Genomic DNA, 26,447 nt, shown 5'->3' with positions numbered 1-26,447 from the left:
AGATTAATGCTTTCCAGAGATATTTTGTTCTTCAACAAACAAAAGCACCTGCTAAAATGGCATAAAAGCCTCTCCTTCCATCACTGAAATGCTTTTTGCCTCCCAGTCCCTGTCCCTTACTGTTATTTTCTCCACAAAAACATTCACTGAAATCACCATGATGGAAGTTTTGCAATGTACAGCAGATTAGGAAGTAGCAATGTCTGCCATGCTTACAAAGGAAAGGATAAGCAGTTTGCCTATGTCCAAACGTAGAAGTTTATTTTAATATATTCCTCCCATTAGAAGAGGTAAAACATTCTAACTTCTACAGCAGCTATAAAAGTCTCCTCACACAGAGCAGCCACAGACACCAGTGTTTAAAACATCCCATGTAATAAATTCAGGCAACATCAGCAGCAGATAAGTGAAGGGGAATAGGATGAGGATACATAATCAGCGAACACAGGAGTACAGGACTATCACAACACCAACCTTTAAACAGTGGAGAGTATCATTTTTGGAGAACATCTTAAACTTGGTAAGCTCACCAATAAATCTCACAGTTTTATTCTTTGTTTCAATGTTGATCTGGTCCTTTTTTCTTACCTAAAAAACAACCAAAAATTATTGTAGGCCCCTCAAAAATACCCACTTCTTCTAAATTACTTTGATCTGAACATGCACAAAATACACTTGGGAATTCAGCAGTGTTTGGCATCAGTTTGGTTTCTCAAGCTCCACCTTTACTTCTCACTGGGTTTCCTAAAACTCTCCCTACAACCTTGTTTCTTCAGAAGATTTTCAATTCTTTTCCCCATCTCCCCACCCCAAAAACAATTAATTCCTCTAACATATCTACAGCCATAAATCCTCCTCCTTTGCCACAGTGAAGTAGTGATAAAGTATTTTAGATTCATTATTTTCAGAATCAGTAAAAAGTCTCTATGTGAATAGGGCCACTTGTACTGTCCTCAAGGAAATGTTAACCACTGATGGCTTTTTTAAGTCAGATAGAGTAATGTGCAGACTTTTAAAATTACTGACGTTCAGCATAAATTTAATAAGAAAACACCAATATATATCTACGTCCAACCATAATCTGCAAAATAGAAAATTGTATTTCCCCAACAGAAAGAGGTTTTTCTGAGAAAATTAATTTAAAATAGTTAAGATTCAAGTAAGTCTAAGGAATTTATACACATTTTTAATGTCAATATTAGAAAAAAATTGAAATCTGTGCCACAAAACTCAGAAAATGCTGAAGGAATCATCACTGTGCACCATAACAAGTTTGATTATAACACTTAAAATGAATGAAACAACACTGAAAAATATATTTGTGTGGAAAATTGTAAAATCTAATTGGAATTAAATACTCTGTGATAACAGTGATCAATACAATAGTAGCCTTGTAGTGGACCCTGTAGGTCAGGTCTCATTTTAAAAACAAGTTATTTACAGGAAACTCTTACCACAGATGGACCAGAGTTTCTAATTTTTGTAACTTCTGTTGTATAGTTCATTTATATAAATATGTAAGCATATATGGAACATTGCAAAAACTTCTCTTTTACAAGGACTTACAAAGTTACAGAAGTTTCTCCTCTTTTTTCTAGAACTGCTGAGCTGACAGAAAAATATTAACTGAATTTTAGAAGTAGTATCTACACAACACAGAATGGGTTTCTTCCCCAAAAGATGATTTAGGAGATTGGTTAATCTAGTTTCAGTAAAAAACAAAATCACTAAAACATACATGGAACCTGAAATCCCCTTTCAGCGTGGAACAGAGATCGTCTGCTACATCAGACATGCAGGGATGCAATGTGGCAACCAGTCTTGCATAAAATGGTAGCAAATCCAATCTGCAAACAAAGGAGAGGACAAAACAGGCAATTTATAGACAAAAACTTATTTCTGTGTACACATATGGGTACCCTTTCACTTGTGAAAAGAATCAATGCACTGATAGAACTACATACATGCAATCTTTTTGGGCCACTTCAGAATGCACTGCCATTTAAAAATAATACAAGAAAGTAAACCACCATATCCTATCGGAATACTTCACAGTTCATTTCCTCTTTAACTCCTGCCATAGGTAAAATGCTGAATACCATCAGCTACAGAATTTGACCTTCAATAAATTACCAAACAGAAAGAAACTTCAGATCCATCTCAACATGCTAAAACAGGTTCTTGCAGACAAGACCATGGGTTATGGCAAGATATTAATATTTTTTCTGAAAAGCAGCAGACATAACCAGGAAGGCAGAAAATCTCTGTACTTTTAAGGTGGGAAACTTGTAAATCAATGTAGTAGTTATTACACAAAACAAAGCTAAGCAGAAGTGATGTGACCACCTTTTCCCAAAAAACTCTGCTGGTACTCCCACAAATGGCAATATTGCTAAGTTTTCTACAGAATTTCCTTATTTCCTTCTCTCTTGCCTTAATTACATGCCTTCACACCCATTTCCTTTGCACATTTATGCAAACCAGCTGTGTATAAATCAGTTTTAAATAGGGAGAATCCAACTGCACCCTGAGGCCTCATAATATCATTTAACAAGCTGAAGGAAGTATTTTCAGTTTATTTTCAGAATGTTAAGTGAATGCAGTAAACAGATAAACTCTAGAACAAGCCAAAGTATGTGGAGAGGAACATCATAAATTTGCATGTTTCTAGTGAGAAATTGCCTGTAATGGAAAAATGCATCTTGAGTTTACACTTTATGAAGGATTAAGGTTTTCCCTACTGCTCAGGAAAGGAAAACAAAAAATATGCTGACAAAAAATCCAAAAGCACAGTTGATACATAGAGCTTGTCCTGGCACAAAGCATCAAGACAAAACCACCAAAACAAAGCCATCACAACTGCCTCCTTTCTGTTTCTGTGTCACTGGAGCCCGTTTCCAAGACATTTAATACCCACTTACAGAAAAAGAGACAATTATGTATTTACTTAAATTGTGGGTTAGAAGTATCAGAATATACTTCCACCAAAAAGCATAACAAGGCACCCTCCTGGTAAGACACAAAACTCCTGGTGAAACATTGTGGGTCTCTCAGTTACCTATTTAACAGTTTTTATCTCTTCTGTTAATCAATAACTGAAGCAGTATTTACATTTTTCAATGCTGTTGGAACACACAGTCAAGGCTGACTACGCACAGCAAATTACTACCATGCTATTAAGCATTTAGCCATTAACTCTGAGAGAAGCGAAAGTCTCACTGCTTCACATCCACCCACAAAAGGTAAACCAAGAGAGGACTGTGGCTGAACTAAGAGGGTGTCTTTAACTGAGGAGATTTCTGTATGGCAACTCTTTCAAGACAAATACCAGAACATTTTATTCTGGTCTCAACAAGTACCTGCCTGCTGAGAGCTAATAATTTCATCTCTGTAAACTGAGTATACCTGGGGGGAAATTAAAGTCTTAGAGCACATTGTTGTTATTCCCTTGCAGGACACAAAAGGTTTCTTCATGGGGAAGCCTACGAAGACTGGGTACTTCTAAAGAGGTGAAATATAATAAGGAAAAGCCTTGGGTTAATTATGCTGAAATTGGCAATCAGAGATTGAGTTAGTTCCCTCTCCGGGGAGACAAAAATTCATGTTCAGAAGTGCAGACATTCCAGTATCAGTGGCACCATCTACTGGTACATGCAGTGCTTTGTTCCCTCCAAAAGCACTTCTTTCTCTTGAGAAGTGGGGAAGAACCTAACTAAACCCCACAAAACCTTTCTCTTCCTGCTCTTGTGATTATGAAGCAAGATCTGGCATCAGGGATGAGTCAGCCACTCTCAGAAGTCCATGTTAAGCACCGTGAATATTCAACACCACAGTAAAAAGCACCCCTTCTGACCATTGTCCTTTAGACCACGTACCATGGACTGAAATCTAGTCAATTCTGGATCTCAGGCTCACATGAGCTACACATCAGTAAAATATCTAAGAGCATATCTTTTTTCTATCATTTAAAATGTCAGTTTATTTTTAAAAAGAAAACAAACAAACAAAACCAATCATAAACCAACTTACAGAAAAACTTCTCAAAGTCCTAATTGCAATCCCTCTAAAATAGATGCATCCAAAATTTTATGCCAGGAAGAGTGAAGGGGGCGTTTTGTACATTTCCTAATTTCTGTGCTTCTACAAGACAGCTTAAAGAATGAAGCAATGGAGCCAGAACTCCTGCCATAGCAGGATCATCTAGCATAATCATAATGGATAAAAGCAGTGCATTCACAGGGCCTGAACAGGTACTAAGTGCCACCCACACTGCTCAGTGGAAGAGAAGGATGATGTGGAATTGGAATGTTACCAGGGAAGCACTTTTGGCCTTTATTTCTTCACCAGAACATAAAACTCCTTGATCTCAAGCACATCCCTCAATTTTATCCTCAACTGAAACAGGCCACTGAAACACTGCTAAGTTCAACTGAACAAAAAGGACCTTGGTACAAAGAAGCCTCAGGATGAAAAGCTGACAGTAAATATAGTGGAGGCTTGCAGTTTTTGAGTTAAAATGCACACAGCTATTTAGCAGTTAAGAAGCAGCTAACTTCTGAATTAAGAACAACCAATAATAACACTAAAAACCTCCACATGAACAACTGATCTCTTACTGCAGGTAACTTGCAAATTCACAGATCACCATAGATGGGACATCAAAAAATATCATAAGCCACAACAGTCCCCTATATACTGCTTAACATTTATCTAGAATTGTTTGGAATTTAAAGCCAAAGAAGAGATTTCAGACTTCTCCTATTGAAGCAAAAGAAAAACATTTACAGAATTGCAGAATTCTGGCAAACCTAAATAATTCTGTGTAGAGGAAGATAGTTCAGTTAGGCAGCAAAGAACCACACAAAAGTCCTAAAGCTGTGAGCAGTATGGGTTAAATCACTGTCTGCAATCCTGGCTTAAAAGGCTAATATTTAGTTTTAAATCAATCCTCTAATGCAAATGTGAAAGCCACTCGTATACTGGCATTGAAAAATCTTTTTAAAAGGCCTTCTGTTCTGTTGGGTTGGAGGTTCAAATCACAGCTGAAAATGTAAATGTGATCCATTCATCAGTATTCAACAGAGCAGGGCAAAGATGTATTCTAACACAGATGTACAGTGAGTTGAGGAAGAAACGGCCTTTTTTGTCAAATTAAGTTTTATGACCTAAAGAATCCTGATTTGTCCCAATCTATCCAACCCTAGTGGCAGCAAGAAAGCTCCCTGGCAACACTACATAATGACTTTGATTTCACAGTGTCTGTTTTATACCTCAAACAAAAAAACAGTTTTACACTTTCTTGATGAAACTGTTGTGCCTGCACATTTCCCAAAAGTGATCTCAGGAGAAGAAAGAGAACTTACCCTGTCATTGAAATACCTCATTATGGCTGCAAATAAAGCAGCTAAATGTAAACAGCATTAACTGATATACCTGGAAATTAAATGCTTTTGGAAAACATACTGCTTTATCTGCATCCTCAAGGACATTGCTCTGCTGAAGCTCCCACAAAAAACCGTCCTCAAAAACATTAGTATACCAAGCACTCTTCTCCCACAGTATCCCAGAGAGATATTGCAAAAAATTCCTAGATTAGTAAAAACAAATATGGAACAACAATAATGAAAGGCAAAGCCATATTGTTATGGTTCAGTGAAGTGATACACAGAGCAAGATCATTGTAAATGCACAGTACACAAAGCCTCGAAGCAGTGTGTTACAGAATATATAGAATTTTCTATATCAGAAAGGATTATGAACGTTAACTTGAAGACACACAGCAGAACTGCTCTTTTATCAACTGCAGCAACACAGTTTACTTAAATATTTGGATAGGTTGTCCCTTTCAAATTGTCTGCATCTATGGGCAGTTCAGCTGGTATTTACACTCCAACTGCTTGTGTTCAGAACAAGCAGCTCAGTCAACATCCTGTTTCTCCAGCTGAGTAGCCCAGAGATGGGGTTACCAATGCAGGCATATAACACAACTGAACTTAAAGATCTTAAAAGAAATAAGTAGCTTCATTATTCATTAGTCAAGTAGGTCCCAGAGCAGACAGCAGGAAAAAGAACTAAAAAAATTTCGTACATCAAATGATAGTGCTTCTTAATATTAGGAAAAATTCAGATTTATAATTAAAGATCAACAGTGAGAAGATCAGCTGAACCATTCATTTCAACGTTAGTTCCTACTACTAGAGACCAGAACCATCACAAAAGAACAGCTCCTCGAGGCAACTCCACCATCTATCCTGCTCTGTTAAATTCTATCAGAAAAGTTAGTATTTTTAAAATTATTAATACTTTTAATACAAATCTGTAGGGCAATGGAATTACCACTGGCGAGATGACAAATCAACGGCAATGAGGAAACTATGTATGCTTCCAGGAGTTTCTTAACTCTGTTTATAGTACAGCATGATCATAGACACATTTTTTAACAGTGCAATGTATCAGAAATTTAACTTTTGCTTTCATGCCATCTGTGAAATCACACTGCTGAATTTACAAATCTTATCCTACTGTCCCTGTTTGAAAGTACCTCCTTTTGCTGTGCACATCTACAAGTTTCACCAGTCACCTCACTGTCACCTAGCACTATTTAGCAGATTATGCAAAGAGAATAAAGGATTTCCAAAGAGGTTCCAAGAGTTAATAATCAATTTCAGGCATCTGGAACCTACAGCACCAGGAAATAACACAGGGCAGTGGTACAAACATTACTGTATGGTCACAGACCAGCCAAAAAGTCACTTCCATGTCACAAGAATTGAAAGCTCCTTGGCGGAGCTGAAGACAAAAATCTAAGTGCTTCTGCTGATTTACATTGCTGTAAGATGTTCTTAGCTGTGATAAAGAAATCCTTCTCACATTGTGTTTTGATGCATTGCATGACTACCAGCAGGTTGATAAGCAGAAATGCCACTTCCTCTGCAACCTACATTTGGGCTGAAGAGCACCTTGCTACATCTAACACAGAAGATCATCAGTTGTCTTCCTCCTCTGTCATTAATTCATGTTAGGCACAATCAGGCCTCTGTCAAAGTCTCCAAACACTGATGTCAAACCTCTAAGTTTTAGAGGCAAGAATACACAAGAGAATGAAAGATTACATGCACTGTTTCACCGTGGAGTCAGGTTAATGCCTCAGTCAGCAAACAAACCATTGGTTTGCACACAGCAAGATAACAGGGTTATTAGCACAGCAGATGCTTATTACAGATGGGATGCAGAAATAGGCTGAATTAAGGTTGAAAACACAGGACAAGCAGTGATTAAACTTAAGGAAAACAAAGCACCGAAGTCTGTTTACTCAAAGCTAGTCTACACATTTGTTGAGACAAAACAGATACTTAAACTATGTTTTTCCCCCCAGCATTAAAAGGTAATGGAATCAAAGCAGCGTAAACTAACAAGAATTCCAAAATGATCATGTTAATTTCAAATTAAATTCAGCATCAAAACAGCTTATCATGACAAACGGAGCAAGGTGATGCAAGAAAAGAGACTTCTTCATAATTTCACTTATTTAAGGTTCAAGTCTACCAGAGAACACAGAAATATATTATTCCTCCAATAAATTCAGTGGTTTTATCTGAATATTTGCAACCATTTTTGGAAGCAGAGCTCTTCCTGTAAGTGCAGGAAATCTGCTTACACAGAGGTAAGGAGAACAGCAAGAGCTTTACACAGGCAGATGTACAGACAAAAGAGGACAAGCTCAAAGGGGCTGGCCTAGAACTGGCTGTTGCAGAAGGCACAAGGCTGTTCCAATGTACTGCATCAGAATTAACATATCACAGGAAATCCTCCCTCCAAACTGTGCTCTCACTGTCCACAGGCTCTAAAACAAAAAAGTGGAAGTTTTCCTGAATGATATAAATCCTCCCTTTTAGGTATCAGGTAACTTTTGCTGTTATTTTCATAGTTAAAAAAAAAGTAATGAAAAGAGATCTGCTGTAAACACTGAGTACCAAGGAAAAATCCTAACTAAAAATCTTAACTCTTGACAAAATATGGTGTTGTGGATCATTGATTCTAAGTATTTCTTTGGTGCTTCAGCATAAGCCACTCCAAAAGTGCATGTCAGGAATAAAAAAATGGTTTTAAAATACACTGGTTTTAAAAAATACATGCACATGCTAAATTAAATAATAAATGGGTAGATCCAGCTTGGTCCCCTTCTGTTCTTACCTTTGTCTAGGAACTATGAAAAGTGCTCGTACCAGTTTTCTTCTGTTGGCTTTTGTATTCATATTCATGCAAAAATCCATTGCTGCCTATAGAGAAGAAAGTTAATGCAATACTTCACTTTAATGCAGTGGGTTTTCAAGAAAGCAACAGAAAATGGTGTTAAAGTACAGCTTTTACAGAGCTATTTCTACTATATGCAACTGCTTTAAAAACAACCATAAAGAAAACTCTTCAGTTTTGGCTAGAACTGGCACAGTTAGAAAACATGTCCACTGAGAGGAATACAGACTGATTAAAAATTAATTCAGCTACTATCAGACTCCAAAGTTTGAAATCTTTATTTCCTATCTATCTGATCAAGCATTATGACTTTTAAGAGTGTAAAAAATTGAAACTATAACCGTACCTTGTCTATGAGGTCTCTGTTGACACAGTTTGGAAGCTGCTGAAGAAAAGCATCTACAATGAGTTTTAAATGAGATCCAGTACTGGCTTCTTCATCCTCTTGTTCTAAAAGAGGGAAATAAACAAGCAGCAGACATCTTTAAGCTATGCAATATAATAATTTACAAACATATTCCCCAAACAGTGCATTTGTAATGTTTAGTTGTAAAGTATTCATTCCTCTTTGTAGTTACTTTTCAGGCAAGTGCCTTTACACTTGCTAACTTTTAAAAACTGTGTGAAGGAACTGGTAACTTTCACTACATAAACATCTTTGAAATAATTTTCATTTTTATCTGAATGACTTGCTGCAAAAACATTTAAAACAATCCTAGTAGTTTCTAGCTATTAGTTTAATAAATAAATAAATAAATAAATTGCCCTGAATGCACTCTACAAATCCACAAACTAAAACAATCAAGTTAAAAAGCATATCAGTAAGAAAAAGAATTCTTAAAACCAACTCTTTTTACCTTGCTCATCAAGAAGCTTCTTTGTAAGATCTTCTGCCTCATCTCCACAGTCCAACTCCAGTGCATCATCATTAATATCCAGGTTCTCCAGCTCCAATTCCAGATCCTCATTCCCAGCTGCTTCCTTATTATCTTTGGCATCTTTTGAATCTATTTACAAGTTAAGCAGAATACCAAATAAATACTAACAAACTGTTAAATATACACAGTCATTATTAGAATACAGGAGGATTAATGCTGCTAAACCTACATCTCTTTAGTCTCTTAATGGAAAATCTTTTACACAGATGAAGAAAAGAAAGGCAAAATCAGAACAGGAGGAAGGTGTTGATGAAATAACATGCTATATAAAAGATCAAATAAAGATTAGTTTCCTTGAACACAATATCTGAATCTGATAAAAATTCAGAAAGGAACAGTTAATATTTTTCTTGGACCACAACACTGGAGATTACTACCTACAGAATTTTACTGTTTTTTCAAGCCTCCTTCCAACTGCATTTGCAGACTATGCTTCATTTAAAAATAATAAATTTCAAGGCAGGTAAGCTTATTAAAATTCTAAAACTTTTCAAAGCCGAGTGTGGAACCTTCTAAACAGTGCACACATCATACGGAAATACAGACTCACAAACAAGTAACATGTTTAGAATCACAGACAAAATTAGTCTGGAATGGACTTTGGTGGTATCTCCAGTTCAACCTTTTGGTCAAAGTAGATGAACACTATTCACACCAGATTTCACAGCTACTTTTCCAGTTTTTTAAAATAGCAAGACAGAGATTCCAGTCTCCCTAGATAAGCTGCTCCAATATCTAGAGATCCTTACAGGGAAAGGTCAGAATTCTCCAAACATGCATCTTCTTTTACACTTTGAGCCAGGGATGGTGACTTTATCCCATTGCACCTGAAGTCTGCACATGCCTGGTTGTGAACTGAGAGCTGTGCCAGAAGAGAGGAACCACCCAGGCCTTCTAATCTAGTCAAAGTTTATGCTGACAAAGCCACTTACCATTAATAATTTATTAGGAAAATAACACTGAAAAAAACCCCAAACACTAACATCTGAAAAAAGGGGAAAACTTCCCATTTCTCACAAAAAAGTTGGTATTTATTCACCCTGGTTAAACTACAATTACTTGAAATTTACAATTCTAACAATATTAAAATGCATTTACTTTTTTTTCTTCCTTAATAACCAGATATAATCCCTACCTCACCTAGTTTATACCCTAAAAATTCATCCAAACTGGTGTACTGTCCTGATTACCACAAATTATTTCTTTAGAGACTCCTTACTTTCATCAAGTTTGTTTATCTGTTGGACAAGATGTGTTGAAGAAAATAGTCATCTAAGCATCCTACCTCTTGATTCATCTTTGCTGGAATCCTTGTTCTGGGAATATTTTTCATTATCTTTAAACAAAATTGCAGGCACAAAAGCCTTCAAGTCAATGAGATTCTCATAGAAGTTTCTGGCATCTTCATCTTCCCAGATACCCCCCTCAAGGTCATACTCTCCAGGCTTTCCTGGTGTGAAAATATCAATACCAGGTCCATGTTCTGCAAAAATAGTGAAACCATAAGAAAGTTACTTACACAAATTTACAATTTTTATGGGGAGGCACCTTAGAGATTAAGAGTCCTTTTAGGAAAGTGTTTAACTATCTATCACTATTTCTAATTTCACCTAAAGATTTCAACACATACTTTAAAGTGTTTTTAACAATTCAGTCTTAGTATTAGACATATCAAAAATTATCTTAAAATCCTAAATTTCATTTTAATTGAAAAAACGAACAGACTCAGAGGACGTCAAATCAAGAGAAATTAAGCAGCACATTATATGGTATTAGAAAGTTGTAACAGACTTTAATAACATTAGCATTAAAAGTAATCACTTTAAGTATGACGAACATGAACTGTATCCCACTGAGTTTTAAGAATCAAGTTTTAAAAGAATAATTTAATATTTAAAGGCATTCAAGAAATACAGCTTTTTCAAGTTCAAGACAATTTAAGGCAAAAGTTGCTTGTGATTTGAACAACATCTCAATGAACCTCCAAGTTTAGATTTAAAGGCATTGAAAGCTGCCCGTCTGCTCAGGAGGCCAGCCAGCCACACCCAGTGACTTAACAAAATGTTCCTGCCCATAACATCATGACCCAAAATAGACTTCAAATGTATTTTTTAACAGTATCAGCTTTTAAAACTCTAACAGTTTTTAAATACTAAAAATTGCATCATATTAAAGGAAATGTTAAGGTAAAAACATTTTTCATTTTCCATTTACTACTTTATCCCCAGAAACAAACCTAAAGAGATATTACTTAGGCTTCCATAACTACACAGAATATACAATAGTTACGGTTACAGATTAGGCATAATTACTTAAATTAAAAAAAAATAAATGTATTATTCATTAACTGATATCCTTCAGGAGGAAAGGTTGAATGAAATGAAACCAGCAGAAAGAACACAATGGTTAGAAGTTTTGCTTAGTTTTTCCACCACATCCCAGCTGACTCCAGGGTTCTGTTGACCTGCTTTAGAATCTGGCTTACCCTCAGGTGTTGGTTTCTCTTGGGGGAGGTCAGGCATGTTCTCATCCAAAAGATCAGCCAGCGACTGAGAATTTGCCAACAGCTTCTGATACGACATTGCAAATTCCTCATATTGCTTGTGGCGATCTTCACTCAGCTCTCCTTTGGAGTGGAGAATGCGTCTACAAAAACCAAACTTACAGTAAGACCACCTTTGCCCTTAAAATACATTTGAGCTATCCTGAACCATTAGGCATTTCTCTGAACAAAGCTAACCTGCCCTCTTTGAGGGAACTGTAACAATTTTAGACCACAACAGCAAACATTTAAGTGACACTTATTTTTCCAAACCACACTGAATTTCCAACTTCGATCCCACTGAGGACAGTGCAGCCACAGAAGCTCCAGCTTCCATGTCCAAGGAGAAAGGCACACTTACTCTCTGCCACAATTAGGCTGTAACAGTCCTAAGAAGACTTACATAGTAAAAGAAAACATTCAACTTTATCAACAAGCTAGGTAAAAGTTGCTTTGCACCTGCAACAATCCATTTCCTTACTGTTTAAACGATTACTTGAGTTATTAGCACCAGGAGGATCAAAAAATTTGCAAGCAGTCCACTGACTTTCCAACAAACCAAGCTATTTCAAGGCTATCAGTCCGAACTATGAGAAGTTACAGTTGTTTCCTCAGCTGCTCTTTATTTTCTTCAACAAAACTATTCATACTTGTTTCAAATAATATTTTTTAAAATTGAAATATGTTGTCAAAAGTAACTGGCATTTGAAGGAACCTAATCACTGCTTACAAGTGCTGGAATCACTGACCAGCCACCCTGCACTGAGACGAAAGCATCAGAAGTCTGAAAAAAGGTGCAAATCCCACAATTCCCAAAGCAGGTTGTACCATTACATTAGAATCTGCAGGATTCCACTACCATTAGGCATTTATTATGGAACAAGCAAACAGTCACAGTCTTGCCAAAAGACACAAGCATTTTGTGGCATAAGAATTCTGAAACAGTTAAAGCAATGTAAGTTGAGGGATATCAATCTTCTTGTTCCAAGTTAACTGTAAAACAAGTCTTCTTTGTACACGTTCACAGGGTAAGCAACAAAATCCTTGCTCGGAACCAGAAGTGGACACAGGTGTCTGGCTAGAGAGCAAGAAGCATTAATGCTGGAAAAAGTTCTATGTCTCTGATAAAACACACTTATTTAATGTGTATTGTCTACTCCTGCAAAGTACAGCAAAGAAAAATTAACAAATTAAATAACCACTGACTATTTGCAAAGTGCAGTAGTTCAGTTTGGGTTCAGGAAACATGTTAAGTGTCAATTCATACCTTTTCCATGGAAACCACTGCCAATTGCATACATAATTTAAACCAGCAGCTTTATAAGCATTGAAGCTCTGTGCTATTATTAAAAACAAAAAAAAAGCAAAGTGCTGTAACAATAATACAAGACTTTCAGGTCTCAATTTCAGTTCCAAGAAGGCAAGTGTAACAAATTCAAAGAAGGTAAAGCAAACTTTAAAAAGCATGTATTCACCTCTGAATACAATTACAAGTACAGCACACAGTACTTGTCTTACTTTACATCTCTTCAAAGCACAAGGCAAGTTCAGCACATCTTAAAAACATCCTTAATTTAGACAAAGTAAGTTTCTTCCATAGCAAACACTTTTTTTTGAAAACTCTCTCCAGAACTGGGGAATCAAGGTGTTTCATTTCACTGACACAGCCTGACAAGATTTGTTGCACCTTCAGCTTTGTAACCAAATGACCACCAGGTTCTGTGCTATGTCTGTATTAAAGTCAAAGTGTAACTCAAGGAGCTTTCCCTAACTATCCACTTAACCAGCAATGCTTGAGTCTGCTTTAATTTTACCTAAAGCATTCTACAGGTAACACAGCACTACAGCACTGCCAATTTAGTACAGCAATTTTCAATTAATTCAACCAAGCTGTACAGCTTAAATTATTTCACAGTCATTCTCCTGACAGAGATAAATCAAGTTATGTACCTGACAAAATATCATAACCTAAACATGTGATGCAGTTGATGCACAAAAGGGAACAGCTCACTCCCTATTCACCTCAGTGACTGTGGAAAGACACTATGAATAAAAAACAAAACCAACTCAACCAAACAAAAACACCCTAAAAATTGTCACCCACATAAAAAAATTCAAAAACAAGTAAGGAATCAACTGCACAATCACTTTTCCAAACTCCACAGTTGAGGAACATTTCTATAATTCTCACAGGCTTCTTCCTCAGCAATTTCTGTCTTGCCCTCCCCTGCCTTGCACTTCCACAGCAAGCGAATGCCATGAAACTGTTACAGATGTTATAAACAGATACAATCTGGTAGGAAAATGTTTGGATGTCTTGTTTAACAAAACTTATTCCTCAACTTTTATTCAGGAGTTAAAACAACTTAAAATTCAGAGAGAGAAGTAACAGTTTTCTTAATGCAGTGATAAATGATAGCTCTTCACATTCCTCACCCAAAAGAAGACTTTGCACCCAGGTCCACAGGGATAATTCAGATGATGAGGTGCTCAGAGGTCCCTCATTTGCCCTTGTCTGATCTACTCAAAGCAGGCTCAGGGATGAGGTCAGACGAGGCTGCTCAGGCTCTGTCCAGTCACTTGTATCCAGTTGTACAAGTAAATATTAAAGGATATTTCTCTCTCCCAGATCATTTACATTCTTTCTGCCTCTTGGTTTCTGAACATATTTTGTACCTCTTAGAAACATTTTTCCCTCTATTTTCCATCATTCAGACTTTGTAACACCCACTCATTGAAATGCCAGCCAGAACCAATGTGCTCAGAACCAATAATTGTGAAAGTATAAAGGTTCATATTCATTCACTTTGAAAAAATTACACCTAAGTCAGTAATGCACTTTGAACTAGTAAAGTACTTCAAAAGTCAGTTTATGATCCTGTGAAATTCAACACTTAGCTGAGACCAGATAGGACTGCAGGACAAAACCCATCAGCACAATGGATTCTTGCTTTGGAAACATAAAAATTTAATGCATTCCAAGCATACATTTGGCTCTGGATGGATGTCCAGAGATGTTCCAGCCTTTTAGCTGAAATATGTGTCTATACACAGTAATGTGTTCTTTTCTATCTGACTGAAATGCTTCCAGAATTAAAAAAAAGAATGACTGTTTTAAGAATAGCATTTGGGTTTATGGTAGCTCTAATAATGAGAATTCAGTATGCTTTAAAGCCAACAATTATTAAACAATGTGAACATGGCAGAAATAAAATTATTCAGAGCTCAAGTCTGCATATTCATACCCTGCAATATTAGCACTACATATAAATATTTAGGAGAACTTTTATCAAATTGTCTATGCCCTCCAACATTTTAATACATTTTTTTAATATACATTTGTCCACCTTGGAGCGTAATAGATACCTTCTTAATTTACCCTGTTTTTTCCTTCATCTTGGTATACTAAAAAAAAGTAAACAAGCCAAAGCAATTGTGGCATATGCTTCGTTAGATCCATGTGGGTGGAAAGGGAGAAATCACATCGTGCCAACTGGAAAAGGACAGTACCAGCTGGGAAAGCAGAATCGCTCTCATGCTGATAATGAAAGAGCACCAAATAGAGTAAAGAGAATTACAGCTAAAGGTCAACTTCCCTTTCCTTTAAAACATACTCAAAGAGTCTGTTTTGTCTCTATTCTTTAAGTATTTAGAACAAATTTGGAACTTTTTTTAGAAACATTGCAGAACACACTTATCTTCTACACACTGCTAACAGACTTTGTTCATAAATACTGCAACAAATCTAGGCATTTCATAAATAAACTAATTTTTATTCATAAGTAAAAAGCAACATTCAATTGTCACCTGTTTTGTCTCTCAATATTTTGTAGCTCCCTGTGGTCCCTTTTCAGGTGTTTGGTCAAAGACGTAAAGTATTCTTTCAATAAATTCTGGAAGGGCTGCTGTTTCTCTGGGCTAATTATCTCACTAGGAGGAAAGCTCAAGTTAAACTTCTCTGCAACAGTTTTTACTTTCCTTGGTACCAGACCAGCAATGTCATCTCCACAGTGCCGACAAAAGCTGATAACCACAGACACATGAGTGTGGGATTCTCGATCGGCGTTTATAATATTTTTAAGCTGCTCATAGATTAAAGACAAACCTTCCTTGTCAGTGAAAATCCCAACTATTGTCAATTCTGCAATGAAACGCAGATCAGTTCTTAACTTGGTAATGTTGGGAGTCTTCTCTTCTTTCCTTGCTTCAAAATGTTTTTTCCAAGCCTGAAGTAATGAAGGAGCAAAATCAGCGTATCGCTGGTGAAAGAGGGAACACAAGTGCACAGCGCAGTTCACGTCTGATATTTTCAGTTTGGCCTCCACAATAGAAGCTACTGCTTCTGCAATGTATTTGCTTAAATTCAGGCTATTAAAGTCATGGGACAAGGAGTCCCTTTGTTGCTCTGTAATGGTTTTTAGCTTCTTAACAAAAGCCGTGTTCTTCTTCAGGCTGGAGTCCAGTCTGCTGAAGAAGTTTTCCTCGGGACGACTCTCCGGCGCGTTCTGGTTTTTGCTGCGGAGCTCTTTCCGTGCCTGATGGCGCTCCCAGGCCTCCTGATGGAGCTGATGTGCTTCCTCTTTCTCCCTATGAGACACAAAAATTAGTCATTTCTGTTATGAAGCCTTCATCTCAGGGTAGCAGTTCAAAGAAAAAAAGGCTCACAGTTGGAAAACCTTCAGGAGTTCTAACACAACTTCATCTTACTCTCTTCTTAAATACTTACGAAGCTAATCCTAGAAAGCTGAAGCATCTGCTACAGAAACTGTTTTTGTGTTGCAAAGGGCAAGTACTACTTGTTACAAAACAAAATTTCTCAAATATTTCCATGCAGAACATATTAATCCCAACAGACTTCAAAAATATAAATACAAAACTCCATTTACTAGATGGAGATGAAGTTCTGTCAGAGAAGAGGAAACAGCCTTTCAACACGTTACTGTATTATACATTTAAGGAAAATCTTTTACTGCCACACAAATGAAATTACACAGAAAATTTGGAATAGGCGAAATATATCTGTCCCAGCTAGAATTTGGCTATGACATTGCCTAAATCTTAAAAATTAAGTATTTCAGACCTCGGAATGGCCAAAATCTCAGCTTTACTGGTCTAAAGATGCCACCTTCAATGCTGTATTACTCCTGGATAACATAATAAGCAATTGGTCTTGCCAATACCACATATTAAACTGCTAGGTTACATTCTGAGTTTGCCATCCAGGTATCAGTTGTCTGTGACTGATTAAAAGAAATGACATTTCTCACATCAGATTTGCTCCTGTTATGTATGGTCTGTAGACTTGTTAGGAGTCTGTATTCCCAATATTTGGACAATAATACTTCATCTTAAATGCATCTGTGCTTCTTTACTGCTCTGGTTTGGGCTGGGACAGAGTTAATTTTCCTCAGAGTATCCTTTACGGGGCTGTGTTTTGGATTTGTGCTGGAATCAGTGCTGCTAACACAGGGGTGCTCTCACTGTTGCTGGGATGGGCTTACACACATCAAGGCCTTTTCTGCTCCTCAGCCCACCCCACTAAGGACCAGTCTGGGGCTGCACAAGGAATTGGGAGGGAACACAGCCAAGACAGCTGACACCAACTGACCCAAGGGATATCCCAGTCCATATGACATCATGGTCAACACATAAATCTGGAGGAAGAAGGAAGCGGAGGGATGATAGGAGTGATGGCATTTGTCTTCCCAAGTCACTGCTACATTTGAGGGAGCCCTGCTGTCCTGGGGATTGCTGGGGAAGTGGGGAATGAATTCCTTGTTTTGGTTTGCTCGTCTGCACAGCTTCTGCTTTACCCACTGAACTGTCTTTATGTCAACCCACGAGATTTCTCACTTTTACTCTTTTGATTCTCTTCTCCATCCTGTTGAGGGCAGGGAGTGGCTTTGTGGGGCTGATGCCATTTGGGGTTAAATCACAACACTTACTGAAGCACAACTGTGCTCTCCATGGGCATCACATGCAGAACATGATCAAATCCCCACAACAGAGACCAAAGTAACAGAGGTCACAAGTGAAAACTCAAAACCTCTTAGAAGATATAAAGCACAATCAGACAAGCAGGTAAAATTGGTAACACTATATGCAACTTATTAAAAGTAACTCCAACACTTGGAGTTACTTTTAACTCGTTTTTAACTCTGACCAGAATCCTTATGAAAACTCCAGATTTGGCACAATTAAATCTTTAAAAGATAACTTACTTCAGTTGAGCAGCTTCTTCTTCTTGTTTCTTTTTCTCTTCCTCCTCTTGTTTCTTTTTCTCCTCTTCTTCAAGTTTCTTTTTTTCTTCTTCTTCTTTCTTCTTTTGCTCTTCTTCTGCCTTTACTTTATCCTCTTCTTTTTTCTTCCGCTCCTTGTCTTCCTTCTTTCTTTTATCCTCTTCCATTTTTTTCTTTTTATCTTCAGGAACCTTTAAAGTCTCTCTTTTCATGCCAACCTTCACATCTTCTTTTGGCTTCTCCCTGCTGCTCACTGGTCGCCTTTCACTAAATTCTTTTTCTTTATTATTTAACTGAGGTTCTTTTTCTTCCATATTTGCTGGCTTTTTACGCTCAGCTGGCATTGTGTTACCCAGGCAAACCTGCAGAACCACAGGAAAACAAGTACTTGTAAATTGCTGTTGATATTTAAGTCATTTTTCACAGCCCACCCATATTCACTTAATTCACAAATGTGTGACTCATCAAAATAAAGGTTTACGTTTTCTTGAACTAAGGAATGGACCTGACAGGTAAAAACTAATAATTTTGGAAGCGTGTTGTTCTGAAAAGTTGCCTTCAGCATGAATTGTGAAATAAAAGCATCTTGAAGTTTCTACAATGCAAGGAATGCTAGATCTTGAACATAAACAAGTCCATCTGAAAAAAAATAATTCAAGACTGATGAAAACAAAGTAATCCCAGCTTAAAAATAAGTACATGCTTGATACATCAGCATCCAGCTGCACCTCACTGACCTTTCTACACATCTCCTAAGAATACTCCCCCTTCCACTACCACTACTTAGGATCATAGGATAATGCAGGTTAGATGTGACCTCACGTAATTCAACCTCCTGCTCAAAGCAGGGTCAGTGATGAGTTCAGACCAGACAGTTCCAGTCTTGAAAAGCGTCAAGGAAAGAAACAACACAACCCCTCCGGCCAACCTGCTCCAATGCTGGATTATCCTCACTGTGAAAAGGCGTAACTTGCTTCCTTTCCTCACCCCTGCCCAGGTTTCCCCAGCACCTCCGGCACTCAGCACAAGCAGCAGCTGAAGAGGAGCAGTGCTGACTAAGCTGGAGCACAAACCTCCCCGCCGGCAGAGCAAACGGAAATAATAGCAGAAACGCTGCAATCAGCAAGACTTATCAAAGGCTACAGTTTCTCTCTCCTTCTACTCAACCAACGTTTTTGTTGGAGCTTTAGCATCTTTGGAGTTTCCAGCCCTCTAAGCTGTGGTTTTTCATTTGGCTAAGGACACAAAAGGTAACACACACTGAACACAAAAGGGTAAAATCCCAGGACAATTTTGATTAGGAGGAAACTGTGATGAGCACCTAGTTCAGCCCCTGCTCCAATGAGATCCAAGCAGATCAAAGGCTTGGCTAAGGCTTTAGTATGTCCAGGAAAAAAGAAGCAGTGGTCCCCTCTGTGCACACTGAGAAAAAGCTTTTCCTAATACCAACCTGAAAACTGCCATGCCCCCAAACTGTGTTTCTTTGCATCCTATCCCTGCACAGCTTTGAGAAGCCAGCTTCATCTTCACTGTGCTCTCCCATTAGGTTGTTCTAAGACAGTAACAAGATTTCCCTCTCTTCTTACAGATCAAGAACCAGTTCTCTCTGCTTCCCTTCAGACATCATGTCCTCCAGCCTCCCTGTGTTCTTGGTGATCTTCCACCAGACTTATTTCAGTATGTCAATGCCTTTCTTGGGAACAGAGAAGTCACACCTGGATGTGGTAAGTACTGAGCGGAGGGGAAAGACTCACCTTCTTCAGCCTTAAGTTAACTCCTGGTACTACAGCCTAGAATGCAATGGCATTCTGCTGACACATATCAGGGTCAGGTGGGCCAGGCAGGACCACAAGAAGCAATTAAAACCACCTGGGCTTTTACTTCAGGCTAAATTAATTTCTTAAAACCGAAAGTAATTTCCACCTATTTACATGTTTCACGTTAAATCCAAGTATAGGTGGGACTGATAGGACACCATTGCATGTGATGATTTCTGAAGAGCCATCACTTTGTTTTTATTAGTAACATCAATGGCCACCCCTCTTTTTGCCTTTCTAACATTTTACACTGGATTATGTATTCACCAATTCCCTGCATCTACTCAAGAGTGGATAGTGAGACACCTGTATTCCAATCTAATGTAGAGTGCTTCTGGTATTAATTTCAACTATTTTGAAGTATGTTTATAATTAAGAGTTCACAATAAAGAACATATTAATAAGCATTGCACATTGCCTCTGCCATCTCCCAAAACCATAAATTGACAGATTCATATCCTGTCTAACCCACCCAAATGAAACTTTGTATTACAATTTTTAAAGTGCTTGTCTAGGACTTCTGAAGAAAAAGCGGTGTGCAAAAAATTTTACAGTATTAGTATTCATACCTGGGCAGTGATAATTCACCAATGGGGAACCTATTCATGACTTGGCCTCCGGCAGCAACTGGCAACAGCACCAACAGAGAAATGTCTCTGACACTGATTTATGGAAATCAAATCAGCACTGCTTAAACAAGCAGTAGCACATTTGGCTCCCTAATGCATGCCTATAACTATAAAATTTCAGATCTCAAGATCTCAGAACTACTTGAATTCCAAAAACACTGATCTGAAAACAGTATTATTATGAAATCAGTACCTAACCAAAGAGGGAAGGGGTTGCCTATGTTTAAAGAAATGCTGGAACAGCATGTCACAGTTCCAACATTCTGAACAAAACATCCAGCTACACATGTAACTTTTAACAACATGGTTATTTACCACAATCACTGTGGCGCTTGAGCTCTTACTAAATTTAGGAACTCATAATTCTGTTTTAAAGAGGTATCTGATGTTTGCTTGTGTAAAAGCAAACCAGAGAAGATGGGATAAAGAGAAAAGGGATGGAGCATAATTGGGCACATTATAGTTTTGACCACAAGGCAGTATTATCCACTTTTTCCCCAGTGAACACTAGAGTAAAAAAAAAAAAAAAAACCTAAAAATCTCGTTTTACAATAGGTTTCTGTTCTGTATCCCAGAAGAGGTCTGTTGCAATACTTCTCACTACCTGCAACGTGTACAGCTCCTTATCTCCCAAACCTTTCCGATGGCTCTGCCAGCTCGTTAGTGCGGACACCAAACGCCCGAGGGCAGGAGGAGGCGGTGCGGCCGCCGAGCTCCACATGGGCTGAGCTCCCAGCCGGCGCAGAGCCTCTGTGACAAGCAGAACTGTCCCACAAGCAACTTTCCCAAAAGTTGTGGGATAGCAGAGAAAAACAGCTGGCTCACCTGGGCCTTATTTCCATAGGAAGTAAGGCTGAAGATGGCACGGAAACATTAAGAGAAACTTTATTCTATTTAATATCTCACATTTACATGAATGTACTGATGGAAAGACATAATAATGACACGAACTGCACAAGCCAACAGTAGGACAAACCGGCACTCACACCAGAAAATTAGGAAGGACAAAGAAAACAGACAAGACAAACATCCCTATGCCTTTGAGCAGCCCATGTCTGTAGTTACACTTAGTACTGAGTACAAACTGAGTACAAACCTTCTCAGTTTCAGCACCTACAGATAATATGGTTTTAGAGTGAACTACTTCTCTTAATTTTTCAATATTTGATGTACACTGACACATTTGCAGTTAAGTCAATTCTTATTGTACTTAAGTTTCTACTTTTTTTAACAATAATCTTGGAATCTGAAAGAATGGGACTGGGTTCATGATACTCTGAGCTCAGAGACTTAAGAAATAGTCTTGAAATACAGAAGTAACATTTAAGAAAAATCATCTGTGTATTTACTCAGTAAATATCAGGTATTCAGCATCATGAATCCACTCACAATTCAGGATAAAAGAATAAACATCAACACCTTGGCCCTCAAAGCAATCCTCTCAAGTCAATAAAAACAGTCTACTGTCAAAGCCTGGAGTAAGATGATGCAGAATCCCCATCCTCGCAAACACAAGTATGAGGGAAGGAAATACCGTTCTACTTAACTAAACACAATGAGATTTTTCACTAGAAGTTAAATGGATTACATAAAGAGTCCTTTTTGCAGCTACTCTAGTACAAGAGATACGGGAGATAACGAAAGTAGGCGAGATGCCGCACCTCTGACTGGCTGAAAAATCTCAAAGAGCAACAAACTACTCCGTCACCAGTTATCACAACACTAGAAGACTTTAAAGTTTCAAAAACGGAAATACAATTGAAGTTGTCTAAATGCAAGGGAAAGTGAATAAGAAAAATACCCAGGTCAGTGAGGAGAAAATAAACTTAGAGGTTTTGGAAGATAAAATAAACTTAGAGGTTTTGGAAGACGAGACACACACATTTAAAAAACAAAACAACAAAAAACACCATCAAAAAAACCCGTAGTGCAGAGGGAGAGAGGAGTCTCTTACACAACAGCAGAGAAGGTTCACAGAATCAAAGAATATCCTGACTTGGAAAGGACCCACAAGGATCATCAAAGTCCAACTACTGACACTGCACAGGGCACCCCAAGAGTTACACCATGCACCTGAGAACATTGTCCAAACACTTCTTGAGATCAGACAGGCTCGGTGCCGTGACCACTTCCCTGGGCAGCCTGTCCCAGTGCCCAACCACCCTCAGAGTGAAGAGCCTTTTCCTGATATCCCACCTAAACCTCCCCTAACACAACTCCAGGCCACTGACACATCTTCTGGCCGGCCTGTCGAACAGCCGGGCACTTTTACTTTCGCTTCTACACCTCTCGCAGAGTTTTGCTGCCGGACTTGCAGGAACGGGCTTTCCACCGTGAAACAGAGGCGCACAGACAAGGCACTAAATATAAAAGAACTCCTTCGCTACCGCCCCAATCCCCGCTCGCAGCTCTCCCGCAGCCCGGGCCCTTTCCCGGGTGGGACCAGCAGCTCGGGAACAGCCGCTTCCGGTCCTCCCGGCCTCCTTCTCCCCCGTGCTCTCAGGCACCGCCACCCGAGCCTTCCCTACTCCGAGCCCCACGGCCCCTCACCTCCGGAACCCCCCTCCCCGTGCCCCCGCCAGGCCCCCGCGCCCTCCTCCCGCCCTCCCCGAGACCCCTTTCTCACACACGCCCCGGCACCGCCCTCCCGTCCCGTCCGTGCCCGCGGTACCTGTGCCCGGTGCCGACATGGGCCCGCCCGGCGCCGCCGCCGCCTCCTCCGCCCCTCCGAGGCCCCCGAGCGCTTCTCCCCTCACGGCCGCGGGGCCGCCGCCGCGCTGCCTGACCCACGGCACCGCCCCGACCGAGCCCGCCGCGCCCGCCCCGCCACGCCCGGGCGCCAGGGGAGGAGCGGCGCCGCTTCAGGCGGCAGAGCGGCGGCTGCGGGCGGCGCGGAGCGGCGCTGCTCGAGGGGCGGGGGTTAGGCAGCGCGGAGGGCAGCCCCGCGCGGGGTCCTGGCGGCGGACGGGTTACCGGGAGTGCGGAGGCGGAAGGGGAAGAGGAACGGGAATGAGGATGGGAATGGAAGAGGAAAAGGGTTCGGCCCCGCGTCCCTCACGGCGGCGGGGAAGGAGGAAACAGCCTCGGAATGTCGCTTCCTTGGTGGCCCCGGTGCACGGCTCGGCTGGTGGCCCCGCGTGACGTCACCGCAGTGACGTGTCTGTGCCCTCCGGGCGTCACGGCTCCGTCATGTCGCGGGTGGGGCCCTCAGGTGTCACCGTGATAAAACATTGGGGTGACAGTGTCTGAACACCACGTTACTGCCTGAGGGGTGGTTTAATGGGCGTCCATTCCCGTGCTCAGTTCTGGGCTCCTCAGTGCAAGGGAGTCACGGAACTGCTGCAGAGGGTCCAGCGGAGCCCCACAGATGAGGAGGCTGAGACTGCGGGAACTGGGCCTGCTCAGTCTGGAGAAGACTGACAGGGGATTTCATGAATGCCAGTAAATGCATCCAAGGCAGGTGCCAAGAGGATGGTGCCCAGCTCATCTCAGTGATGCTGAGTGACAGAGCAATTGCCATAAAATAGAACATCCAGAGATTTCACCTCAAATGAGGAAGAACTTCTTTACATTGAGGATGGCAAAACATTGGGGACAGGCTGCCCTCAGAGTCTCCCTCTCTGGTGACATTCACAACCCACCTGGATGTGTTCCTGTGTCACTTGCTCCGGTGACCCTGCCTTGGCAGGGGAGTTGGACTGGATCATCTCCAGAGATCCCTTCCAAATCCACCCATTCTGTCATTCTGTGATTCTGTCACTGGGTGTGTTTTCTAGTCTAAATTCGGTCTCTCTGCCCTCCTGCCCAGTCACTGTTCCCACCTGAACATCTGAGGATATTTTACAGTGGTGAATTTAGTGGCACAAAACTCCGGGATTTGTTGGAAACGCTCTCTGCCAACGCGTCTGGGCACGGCATCACCTCTTGGGCAACTCTAAAGCTGTCTAAGCTGGAAAAAAACTGGCACAGCCCAGAGCTGCAGAGTAAGAATCTGCTGTTTATTTTACATTTTGAATCCAGGTTCTGACAGAAGCTTTTTCTTTAGATTGGGAAAGCCTTTACACTCCTCTGGGCCTAGAACAAGCCTTCAGCAATATTGAACTGTGACAGCAGGCGCAGGCCTGGGTGTACATAATGAGATTATTCAGCTGCTAAAGCTGCTTTTTATTCAGAGGCAAGAGTTGGCCCCAACAAAAGACACTGTTTACTGATGCAGAGCTTTAGGTGTGTTCTGCCAACTGGTACAGGACTAGACAGGTTTGGGGTTTTTTCCAGGGAAGAGCTCTTCTCCCTGCTGCAGACGTGTCTAAAAATCTCTTTCTGGACAAGTTTGAAAGGACGGAGTTGTACGTGTTATTGGCACAGATCATTCACATGTCCCTGCTCACAAAGATCTCATTTGGTTGCCAAAATATCCTAAACTATCAAGTTGATCAAACTGACTCACTGAAGTGGAGAAGATCCATGGCAGAACATAGTAAAAAGGGGGAGAGAAAATCCACGTTAATGTTGGCACTGTATTTTCCAAAGGCACCAATCCTTTGGCCTGTCCATGGGTGCCTTAAGATTACTCTTTTTAGGGGGAATTGCGTTATACTTGGGTTAAGTGTCAGTGGCACTGGCATTACATCAAGAGATGTTGGCTTATATTGTTTTGAAGCACCATGTTGCTGCCCTTTCCAACATGAAGAAAAAGCACTGTCATTAGAGTTTTGAAAGAAAAGCAAAAGCTCCTTCTATGTTTGTACCACACTCACACATCTACAATCGTGTTGGAGCTCTCTCTTGTAAAGGCCATACAAGCAAATCTTTTTTTACCTTTGGTATCTCAGAAAACTGTTTCTCCTAAAGTACCTGTTTCATTTGTGCACGTACTAATCAAGCTTTTGTACTGATTTACCAGAACCAAAAACAGGTAAATGTCATTTCCTGGATCTCAGACATAAAGCATATCCTTTTTTTTAAATTCCTGAAGCTCTTCTTGCCAAATTTTTTGATGTTTCCTTAATTACTGGCACCAAACTTGCACACAGTATTCAAATTGTTACAAATACTGGCCTAATGTAGAATCTGTAGGTGTCCTCTATATTTCCTTGTAGCCAAATCCAGCAAATGATCTTCTTTTCCAAGTGAGCGGATATTCACATAATTTTTTTAGCCCCATCTGCTTTTTCTCTCATGATTTTTGGAGATTATTTATAGCCACTGTTTCCTGGAAAGAAACTACATTTTAGTGCATATACTCTTTCAATGTGTGCAAACTTTTGCCTCATCCTGTTGAAGTAAGTAATGTTTGCTTATCTCCATCTTGACTCAGATTTAAGATAACCTTTCTTCACTTATCTCCAGCTGACAAACTTCATCAGCACTCAAGGTGTGGGCAGCTTTTTGGGGTTGATCTAACTACTAAAGTGGCAAGGGGGATAATTCCTTTAGAAATATTCCCAGTGCTGCTGATTTTCTATTCTGCTGGGTAGTCAGACACTTATTATTTAGTATGTACAGCCTTGGTTTTGGAGCATTTCTACTTTTTTTTTTAGTGAGAGCATCATGTACTACTGAATCAACCTGTCACAAGAGCCTTCTCTAGGACAGGCTTTGTGCCAGAAGAGCCAGGCTGGGAGTGTCACTTTGCCTACGCCCTCACCAGTAGTGTTTCTGCTGGCACAGGTACCACCTTCTCACATTTAGACATGAACCAAAGTCAACAAAACCTTTCTTTGACCTAGATACAGCTGCAGCAATGTTGTTGGCACCTGTAATTGTGTCCTACTCAAGATGATTATGCTGGCAAATCTGTGAAGTACTTTAAATCTTGATTAACTGGATTTTGATTCACATAAAAACCCTAACAAGTTGACTTGATGAGATATATATTTCATAAACACCTGCTTAGACTTTATTAAACCTTTATTAAGTGAACTTATATATACAAATATTCAATTAGTTCTCTAGATCCACCTTGTGTAACTGAAAAATTTCGTTGGAGAAACTGGACATTTTTTTATGTTCAAACCTATTCCTAATTG

General features: G+C 39.7%; 1 protein-coding gene across 1 annotated transcript in view; it reads right to left on the bottom strand.

The window, feature by feature from the left end:
• The window catches only part of UPF2 (UPF2 regulator of nonsense mediated mRNA decay), a 53,616-nt gene extending 30,093 nt beyond the window's left edge, over positions 1–23,523 (bottom strand). The window contains exons 1-10 of the mRNA XM_066318821.1: positions 23,090–23,523; positions 17,955–18,334; positions 15,541–16,320; positions 11,677–11,837; positions 10,477–10,674; positions 9,111–9,260; positions 8,600–8,703; positions 8,194–8,279; positions 1,739–1,847; positions 475–588 (exon numbers count right to left, since the gene is read on the bottom strand). Of these exons, the coding sequence (XP_066174918.1) occupies positions 475–588; positions 1,739–1,847; positions 8,194–8,279; positions 8,600–8,703; positions 9,111–9,260; positions 10,477–10,674; positions 11,677–11,837; positions 15,541–16,320; positions 17,955–18,316 (2,064 nt within the window). The 5' untranslated portion in view covers positions 18,317–18,334; positions 23,090–23,523. The remainder of the gene's footprint in view (positions 1–474; positions 589–1,738; positions 1,848–8,193; positions 8,280–8,599; positions 8,704–9,110; positions 9,261–10,476; positions 10,675–11,676; positions 11,838–15,540; positions 16,321–17,954; positions 18,335–23,089) is intronic.
• Between the last annotated feature and the right edge of the window lie 2,924 nt (positions 23,524–26,447).

Source organism: Sylvia atricapilla, chromosome 5, assembly GCF_009819655.1.
Source record: "Sylvia atricapilla isolate bSylAtr1 chromosome 5, bSylAtr1.pri, whole genome shotgun sequence".
Lineage (NCBI taxonomy): Eukaryota > Metazoa > Chordata > Aves > Passeriformes > Sylviidae > Sylvia > Sylvia atricapilla.
This window is presented reverse-complemented; position numbering and strand designations above follow the sequence as displayed.